Genomic DNA, 10,951 nt, shown 5'->3' with positions numbered 1-10,951 from the left:
AAATTGTACATAGAAAAACTGCGCGAAAAATCGGCACGCCGCAGCCGGGACTCGAACCGCTGCGAACCGCTGTGGTGTAGTGGTTAGCATACTTGACCGGGAATCCAGTGACCCGTGGTTCGAGTCCAGGCTGCGGTGTACCATTTTTTCGTGCTATTTTTCTATGTACAATTTAATATGTATAGTCAAGATCATGAATCAAATCAGCATCACTTATAGGTTATAGTTTTTTAAACGAATTTGTTTTCAGATAATCCCTGTGGGTTTGTCTCCCTGAGAAATGAACGTGTACTGGAGGGCGGTAATATAAATTTAGAATATTATCCGTCTAAAACTGCAACGGCAAACCCTGATGATTTTACTCTCGAGTTTGCTCTATCAAGAAATGGACATACGACATTCAGAAAAACTGAAGATGTTTATAACAAAATAGATAAGACAGACAATGGGATGAAAGTACTTACTATTTCCATGGCAAACATCAGTAGGAACGGATATTACAGAGTAAAATGTGGCGGCAATGTGGGGTTTACAAATAATGTCTCAGTGACTGTACTAGGTAAAGAAATAAAAGACATATTTTTTTATTATAATATCAAATAAATTAAACGACGAGTAATCTGTTAATATGAAAGACGTGAAAAAACGATGTTTTATGGCGTTATTATTTTACATTAATTTTTATTTGTTTGGGTCGTCAGACCAAACAAATAATGGTAGCGAAATTTCAGAGCCCAATGCTGTTAATTGCAAATGCCTAAAGTAGTGCACTGTTTTGAAGCGGTTACTTCCCTTTATATGTACACTAACGCCGAAAAATTCAGGGGAGATCAATGCGTAAAGATTGTCAAATATATATGACAGGCGCATTAATTTTCAAGCAAAGTAGTTCCCGAATGGTCGAAGATTTCTAATATTGTTTCATTCTTTATAGATATACATGCTTACAGTAAGCTCCATGATTATTTACATCTGTGTTAAACAACAGGTTTAGCGTCGAAATAATAAGAGTTACAAACCCTAATTCAGAATAATATGGCTTTCTACAGGCCATTAACATATAACTTCACCGTGGCAGAGGGGTTTGCACTCTCGCTTATGAATCGAGAGGTCTGAAATTCAAATCCCAGTTGAGACAACGCATTTTTTTAAAAAAAAAAAAACTTAAGTCAAATAAACATTGAATTGACTGTCAGTGTTGCAATTAGTCTTATAGCCAATTTACTACAGTTAGAACACTGGAAAGCATTGGTGGCACTATACAATAACAAACTGGTTTATAATCACACAACCTTCACCTTTCTGACATTCTGAGACCCAAACAAATTCAGCGCCTTCTGTGCTTTGATTAAGTACTACACAATATACAATATCTACAGTCAAATAGTTTGCACTAACTGTTATCATATAATTAATCGTAATTAAAGTGAAAAAGTTATTAAATTTCGTTAGATTTGTGTCTTTTAACATTTATAATTAATTCACAGACACGGTGATTAAATGATTGGAAGATACGTATTTCAAAATCGGTAAACATGTCAAAATTGAGGCTAATTCCAATCTCATTATTATTCTAAGCACCAAAATCATGCGCGTATGCGAATCTTACAAAAATGTTCATAATTTTAAAAAAAACAGTTTACTTATCATGTATGTATGTAAATATTATAAGAGACTAAATTTATATTATTATGTATTATCAAATTCCAAAAGATTACGATTTAATAAGACTATTGTCATCTTTTGTGAGGAAAATGACTTGGATAGTAGCATTCAAAGAGTTTCTCATGTTTGCTTGTTTCTAGCGCATGTACACTGATATATAGTATTGCATTCAATTCAAAATTGGTTCAGTGTGAATGACACACATATGCTAATTGTGTTGTGAACATACATGTATATTTAATTGTTACCTATAGTTTTTACTAACATTTGTAAATGCATTTGCATAACATTAGTGATGTGTATATGTTTGTAGTGAGACCAAGTGCGCCAGCATTCAAAGGTCTACAGGACATTGATGAATGTAAGGAATGCATTGTTGGTTCTGACAAAGAGTACATTGAAGTTCATTGCAAGACAAGTGGCGGGACGCAACCCATTGATGTTAATGTGACAGTAGGAGACAAGCAAATCAATGCCCTGCAGCATAATACATCGGTTTATAAAGCACTTATCACACTTAATAACAGTTACCACAATACAACAGTCACTTGTGCTGTAATGAATAGTGCGTTAACATCACCATTATTCACAACTGCCAAAGTGTATGTTATTAGTAAGTAATATTTTATCATATAGATTATTATTAATAAATTAATAGACCTTAACCCATTTATATAGACTTTGTTAACATAGATGCTTAACAGTTCTGAACATAAAGTGATTCCAAAATTGATTAGGAATAATGCATCTTAATAGAGCTAAATGTGTTTCCATATAATAAAACAAACGTTGTTAACTTATCGGAAGCACGTGTATTTCAAAAGACACGTGTAGATAATTTACAACTTGGTAGGATACTACGTCATCGCGCACCTGCAAAATGCTACTAGTCGGACTATTTTTTGTCGACTCGAAGATGAAATTGTTTTTATTCTTAGCAATTGTTAGAATATCAAAAATAATGTAGCATACCAAAGATAGCTTTAGAACCTTCGAGTCGACGGGATGTTTACACCCCCTTGCCCCCCCCAAAAAAAAAAAAAAAAAAAAAAATAAACAAAACACAACAAAACACCAACTACAGCAACAACAACAAAACAAGAATTGAGAATTTTTTGCAGGTGCGCAATGACGTAGTATTCCACCACGGAGAAATATAACTTAAATTTAAAATGTCTATGTTTTCTACAGAGCCTCCTGCTAAAGTTGTGTTATCAACACCAAGTTTTATTAAAGAAGGAAGTCCTGTTAATATCACATGTCAGAGTCAAAACTCAAGACCTTCTCCGATTGTTTACTTAACCATTTCCGGTGTAAATGTGTCGCCTACTTACGTTAATACAATACCTACATTCAATAAAGAAACTTTGTTATACAACAACACTACCACTTTGACAACATTCAAACGAGAATGGAATAGGAAGGACATCATCTGTTGTAGTTGTCATAAATGGTACAACATACCTAGATATTGTTCCAGTCAGGAACAAGTGAAATTTCTGTGTAAGTGTTTTACGCTTAATTAAGTATTTAAAGGGAAACACATATTTATCAACATTTCTAAGCATCTATAAGTTCTTAAGACAGAAAATGAATGCCAAAAATAAAAAAATGCACTTTTATGATGAATAATTGCTAGTCAACTTACTAACATATATATACATGTATAATAAATTAATGGATTTTGCCGCAATTTGCTTTGCTTATCTTTTATTATAATAGTACATGTAAATAGATAAATTTCTAAAAAGTTTTAAATGGCAGTATTAGTGGGAGATCATTTAATAAACATACCTTTTACAACTAAAACAAGATTCAAAGTATATCTCATTTACGTTTAACTACAAATTTAAAGAAATATGGAATATGTAATAAAATGAGCAACAGGATAAATATAGTAGTGTGCATAAAGTATGTAATAATATCGGATTGCAAATGAAAGCCTGGAGACTTCTTTCCAATGAAATATTTGGGACATATACTTACAATAATATACAATACGTTTATATAACCATAAATGTTCATTGAATTAAAGCAATTGATTTCATGTGTCAAGTCAAACAATCAATTAATATGTGATTTCTTTCAGTTCCTCCATCTGACATCAAACTTGAAATCAAATTTGACTCGGTAGATCCACTTCATATGTATGCTGTATGTACACTGAACAATTCAAATCCGGTTTGCAGAGCTTATTTCACGGCAGCCAGCAGAATCATCGGTTCAGAAATGAACTCAAGTAACACGAGTCTTCTGCATTGTGCGTGGAAAACAAAGTATGTCGTTCACTTGAATGTCAGTAAAGAAGACGATGGTAAAGAAGTTACATGTGCTGCCTTTTGTGCAGACTTCCAAGACATGGAACTAAGAGACACAAAAACAATAAAAGTCCCATGTAAGCTAATACACAATTATTTATAAAAAAAGTTACACAGCTTAATTGGTGGACACTTATATAGTTTCTATTGAAAAACAATTCAGTTCTTTGATATAGAATGATTGCATTGAAGTTAATGTTTTAAATGTTTATATTTTTTCATAAACATTTGTAATTGTATATTATCGCATGACGTTGCTGCTTCTTTCTATGTAATATTTATAACCATTATCTACGTTTTTCTTTATAATTATTTCTTGAACCTTGTTTATTAAGATTTAAAATGACAGCGTATGTTAGACCATGCACATTTTATTTTCAAGTAAAACATGATGATAACCTTTTTACATTATCAAACAACCTAGATAATTTTTCAACAAAAATAAAGATATTTCTAAAATATAAAATAGTCAAAACCAATTTTAAAAAAACGAAGGTTTAAAGGGGAATTTCCAGAAATAAAAGCTATTAAATAATAAGAAATTAAAACAATAATATGATAGATACAATTGTAGTGTTTTGATTTGGATATTTCCATTTTAATTTGATAAAATAAGAAATGCTTTTATTAAAGTTCTTTATTCTTAATAATATATTATACATGACTGGATTGCAAGTGCCGTTTGTAATATGAAAATTGCTTTTTTTGGTAAGTTCACTTTGTTATACATTGAAATGCATGTTCATTTTTCATATGAAAATTAGCATGAATCTTGAAGATTTAACTGTAGTCACTGTAAAATTTTATTATTCACTGCATTTTACAGATTATATATAGAGGATATTTGTTTGTTTGTGTGTAAGATGAAATTTTATTTCATCGAGTGGGCTTCAATAACAGTATTCTCACGAGTGGCGTAGCCATGAGTGAGAATACTGTTTTTAAAGTTCACGAGATGAAATAAAATTACATCTTACACAACAAACAAACAAATTTTCTTTTTATTTTATGCTTAAAAACAAGTTAAAACGAAATTTCCATAATATAGACATCAATATTAAAATCTGTTTTCCCCATTGAAAACCCCATTTAGTCGGGAATTCCTCATTAAATACAAGAAGTCTTGAGCTGAAAAATAAGTTCGATAATCAACGTTAAATGACGGTGATATTATTCATTTTATTAAAAAAAATATGAATGATCGCTTGTTTTAATAATAAAAATAAACAATTCTTGTAGAAGAAAAAGTCCAATCATCCATCCATATTTTTGTTACTTACTGCGAATTTATATTAGACCTGGCTTTGTTAAATGTAAGCGGCAGCCATTTTTTAAACGTTGTGTATTTCACGTTTGATTCAGAGGGATATCATTTAGATTAGTTAGTCATACACCTTTTTAAAAGAAAGAAAACTTATTTGAGGATTGTAACAGACAAAAAATAAGTGTTGACAGATGTGAAAACATTCAAAAAGCAGCAAGGAAAATGGAAAACTTCAAAGGCTGGCTCAGGAACGCTGGGTTGTTTACTTTTTCTTCGGCTGATGGCTGTCATTGCTTTTCAAGTTTTCATAAAGCATACGGCAGTTATTACTCGTAGGATACTTCAATATGCCCAAATGTCATCAAGAGCAGTTTTGCATGTGGAAGGAATGTATTTTTCAGACTGTAAAAATGAAAAAAAAAAAAAATTAGAGACGAAATTTGGTGATTGGAATTTGAATGAATAGAAGTATGTTTTCTTCTTTTTATTATTTTTTACATTTAGTTATTTATCAATTTCAGCTTTGCTTTTCTTTAAACAGCCTGATATTGTCAGAATTGTCAGCAAAGATAAAATTGAAGTACCACATGGGGAAAATCTTAAAAAAGTAGTTTCGTCATTGAATAGTGTGAAATTATATTTTGATAATTTTCAGTGTGAAATTATCAAATATAATTTCCACGGATAAATCAGTAATCCACTGAAAAGCATAAAATAAACATTGTTATTCAATAAGATAAGCAGACCTGATAGTTTTCGTCACACTGTGAACCTTTCTTAATACAAATCATCAGATTATGAAGTTCAATGTGTCTAGATCTGTATGATTTTTCAGACCCTTAGCGGGTGCATGTGACATGTTTGGCGTATTGAATTTTCACCTTTAATATTAACCATTGATAACGGATTGACATGAAAAAATTTTCTTCTTATTCTAATGGCAATATGATTATATTTAATAACATTTAAATTTCAGACCGCCCCGTCATAAAGTTCGATATTTCTGGACCAATGTTAAGTATTACTAAAGGAGAAAAAGCACAAGTTAAATGTATAGCTGACAGCTATCCCGCTTCTAATATATCTTGGATTGAGATGACAAATAAGAAAGACAAAGTCAAGAAGCAATGTGATTATGAAAAGGAATGTGTGTTAGACGTAAATGCAGATGTCATCTCTGAACAATACTTTATGTGTGCGATACGCTATTTGCAATTCCAAGATTATAAAACTTTGATTGTTAATATCCACGAACCTGGTAAGCAAGATCTTGTACCTTCTTTTCTTCTTTTTTTTCTTTTAAACCTACATCAGATCAGAATGAAAATACAATGTTTTAAGAAGGCAATCCTAAGTTTTGTTATTTAATTTGCTATGGTAACGATGATGTGTTATGTTGCTTTGATCATTTCTAAATGTCTCGTTTTTTTTCTCTTTGTAAAACATTTACCTGGAACTACGAGTGTATTCTGACACATTGCTACAATATCTGCCGATGAAATGAATTTGAAAACGGTGCAATAGAAAATTTCACCCAGTCCACTGTTTTGCTTGTTAGAAAGGAGATATTGAATGAATGTAGATTTAATACTGAAATTATGCGAGCCTCAATCGAGCGTGAGTCTGTTTTATACAACGAGTTCAATGAATGTAGTATTGAATCTACGCGAATACAATATTCTTTTTATCACATGTTCAAAATAAGATCGGTTTACAGTTAAAAAGAATAATTTCATTGGAAGTGTAATGCTTACATGCTTTAACGCTATGTTTGTACATGTATACGTAAATGACGTCAAGTCAAAGTGTTATTAATGCTATAGTGCAATATCTTTTTTTTACATTCCTGCGCCTTGGTTTACGTGACAAACAGTGTTTCTATAAATTAAGACAAAGCGTATCAAATTGATTCCAGTAAATAAACAAGTCAAAATGAAGATCTCACCATTACTTTAGTCATATAAACTGCGCTCATTAAGTAATATAAACTGCGCTCATTAAGTAATATAAACTGCGCTCAATTAGTCATATAGAGTGCGGTCATTTAAATGAAATATAAAATGTGAATTTAATTTTACTTTATTGATTGCCATTAAAAACCATTTATTTCACAAAATTTCAGACAGTGTTGATTTTATAAATGTGATACTCATTGCCGGAATATGTTCAGCGCTTCTTGTAATAGTTGTCATAGTTGTCTTAATCATCAGAGACAAGCGGAACAATGATCAAGGTAATCTATACATATTAGTTGATGTTACAAATAAATACATTAATTGTTGGAACAACTCCCTATAACGCTTTGATTTTTTAAATAGACAAAAAAGTCCATTAAAGTAATATATGGTCAAAAATGTAAACCTTAAAAGAACGTCCAAAATGGAACAATCGATATGTCGCAGTGTTGGTTTTGTTGTGCCTGTTCACGGACACTTATGCAAAATTCAAGCTAACATCCACACCCCTAGCACTAGCTTTAGCAGAATGCAAGATTTAGGCGTGAAAATTGCATTCTATTCTAAACTTAATGAGGATCTGTCCGCCCTTTCAGGCACTGGGAGTACGGACTCACCACAAGTAAACAATTACATGGTTTAAATTTGTCTTTTGACGTCTTATCTGTGATACGCAGGCTTCATAGCCTCTGATCCCCTTTCAAAATTCCATTTTATTTAGTTCCGCCCATTGTTTTCTCGTTTGGGGCACACGCTTTTTATTACTTGGGGACCATACGCCGCTTTTCATGGAATGGCACGGAAGTGTCACATTGAATGTTCCATGATAACCGCCGTATGAACACATCTGCGGATGTTTCTAAATTCTAAATTTTACTATTTCATGTTTAAATGTTGAATTCTGCTTAAGCCGGTGCTAGGGGGCGTGGACGGTAACTTGCACTTTCCGGTACCGTCCATGAACAGGCTCAATCAAACCGAGCCTGCAACATTTTCAATTTTGCCGTGTTGGACTTTCTTTAGGGATTCTGTATTTATCTATTTTAGTACAACGCATTTAAATACATGTTTAATGACATTAGTCCTTGCATTACATCAATATTGATTCAGAAGTACGTCCTATTTGTTACATCGATGTTAAGAGGCCTGGACCATGACATGCACTTTCAAGTATTGTAAATAAACAGCCTCAATCAAACCGAGCCTGCAATGTTTTCAATTTTGGTTTAAACATATTTATTTAAGCTCGATTGCGAAACAAGTTCTTGCAACTTATATTAATCACTTTCGAGTCCGCTTCCTGGAACCAACCAGTACTGGTGTCATATGAAGAAACATGGTCGTGACCCGAGTAGGGCTCGAACCCATGATCTCTGGGTTGAGAGGCAGACATCTTAACCACTAGGCCACCGCTCCCCCTTTCAATTTTGTGTTTTAGGTGTTTTGTACGGATTCCATTTATCTCTTTTTTATGCTTTCACATTATTATCACTGACACTTTAAACATTGAAGAAAGTATAATCATCGAGTGTTTATTCATTAGATTCAAAATTTCTTTTCAGCGAAACATGACACAGTTCTTGAAAGAAACAGTCTTCCTTTGCGGTTTGTTTATATCATATACTATTTACCAAGATTATACTTTAACCATTGACATATCGTACAATTTAAATATTTTCATTCACGTCATATCCAAAAGCAGTTAATATTCAGCCAAAAGTAAAGATCGAAAAGATTACAAATTTAAAGTATAAATCCTTTATGCAATTATCTTTTAACAAATAAACTAAATTTATATTTTATTACGGCAGTGAGATTCAAGTTTTACAAATAATAATGAAAATAGGAAAAATAAACACATAAGTTAAGCAAGTATTACAAACTGTATCTTAATACTTAGCGATAAGGCAAATAGCTAAGTATTTCAACCTGTATATGTTTATAATTAGTAATCAATCAAGTTGCATCTTAATACATAGCAATGAGGTTAGTATTTCAGTTTGTCTCAACACTTAGCAATTAGATAAATTAGCAAATTAGGCAAATTGTTCAGACTGTACCTCAACACTAAGCAATTGGTCAAAAAATTTCAGCCTATATTTCAATACTTAGCAATGTTACAAGTATATAAGTCTATATTGCAATCAGACAAGCATTTCTGACCTTTTCGCAAATACTAAGGAAAGGAATGAAATAAAATGAACAAAACGACATATATATTATCATTAAATTTGAAAATTCAGAGAAAATGAATATATTGAAACAACAAACGATGTTGCCGATGCAGACGATCAGCAGGAAGTTACATATTCCCAACCAATAAAGAAGCAAAAAGTTGCCACAGTGTGTGATGATACATATGCTGAAGTAGATAAAACAAGAAATAAAAAACAACCAGCTACATGTTCAGCCACCGAGAGTCAGGTATACATTATATGTTTCACGGTAAAACCATTAGTGCAAGAAAGTTGTGTATAATCGTAAAGTTTCAGGCATCAATTTATGAGTGCAAACATAATGTAAACAAACAAAAAGTAAGATGCGGCATTTATTCATGTTTGGGAGGCATAATATATAATTAATCACAATTATTGGACAAGTAAATAAACCAAATATGGCTAAAATATTTAACTGAATGTCTCGTTACAGTCACACTTTCTTCAGATAATAATATCAAAATATCTACAAGAGATGTTGTCTAGAGAATACACTTGTCACAACCAAGTTTCTTGGTGCCTGTTTTGAGATTGATGGATCTAGTTCAGTGAAGGATTTTTCATTACATAAACATTACAATCTGAGTCTGTATCAATCTGCGATAAAAGCTTTTAACAACTCCATAAGTTTACTCTACACTCAAATTGAAGACATTTTAAAAGGATCAAAATGTCTGCAAGGATTTTAATTTCACCATTTTAATTTTGATCTTTTAAAAAATGTTTTCTTAAAAAAAGGGGATGACTTCTTCTCATATCATTTTCCTTGAGTACTTATAGTTTAAGCTTTTTTACAAGTGCTTTAATAATCATGTTATGTTTACATTTTCCTAGATAATGGTTTTAAATTGCCTTTTAATAAATTTCCTTCTTAATTTAACATTTCGTAAATACAATATTAGATGAACGTCAGAAAATAAAGTTTGACGTACTGCTACTTAACTATGATAACTCTCTTACGTGTTGTTAGTTAAAACAAACAGCGGTATAAAATATTTGGTATTGATAATGTTATATAATGAAAATTATGCCCCAGTAAGGGCAGACAAGATTTCAAAGAAGTTTCAAAAATAGTTTAAGAGCATGCTATATGCTATATATCACCTAGAAGAAAAGAAGGACTTAAAGTGAAATCATTTATCATAAAGTATCAATGTGAAAAAAGCAGGATTTTGACTTCTATGTAAAGTATTAAATCATTATCAATATGCTTATTGCAAAAAGCAACAAAAGAAAAAGATAGATCAATAGCTTTTGCATATAGTATCTTTTTTAATTTATAACTGTTACAGAACACAAGCGATGAAAGCTATGAAACATTTAAATAAAGCCATTGATAGTGCATAAAAGGCCTTTTTCAGTTAAATTTTGCTTTCATTAATGGATTAAGCACGGAAATTTCTGAGCATTATTAATGTTCTTGCTCGTAAAAAAATTAATACGTCATATTTAAATAAGAGTGGATGTTTATATTAACACAGAACCATAAAATATATTATATTCAACATAAAATTGTATACATACAATTTATAG

The 10,951-nt window shown here is 31.4% G+C and overlaps 1 protein-coding gene across 1 annotated transcript; it reads left to right on the top strand.

The window, feature by feature from the left end:
* Window positions 1-230: 230 nt before the first annotated feature.
* Window positions 231-9,626, top strand: LOC132730819 (uncharacterized; the record flags this gene model as incomplete). The annotated part of the gene is given in 8 exon segments (XM_060716864.1): window positions 231-559; window positions 1,979-2,278; window positions 2,857-3,168; window positions 3,755-4,060; window positions 6,224-6,505; window positions 7,370-7,480; window positions 8,765-8,807; window positions 9,446-9,626. Coding segments are annotated over 8 exon segments (1,644 nt in total), but the record flags the coding sequence as incomplete, so codon positions are not given.
* Between the last annotated feature and the right edge of the window lie 1,325 nt (window positions 9,627-10,951).

The sequence above is a fragment of the Ruditapes philippinarum genome, unplaced genomic scaffold (assembly GCF_026571515.1).
Source record: "Ruditapes philippinarum isolate M1 unplaced genomic scaffold, ASM2657151v2 ctg21014_1_1_1_1, whole genome shotgun sequence".
Lineage (NCBI taxonomy): Eukaryota > Metazoa > Mollusca > Bivalvia > Venerida > Veneridae > Ruditapes > Ruditapes philippinarum.
Note: the sequence above shows the minus strand (reverse complement) of the source record. Positions and strands in the feature narration are given on the sequence as shown.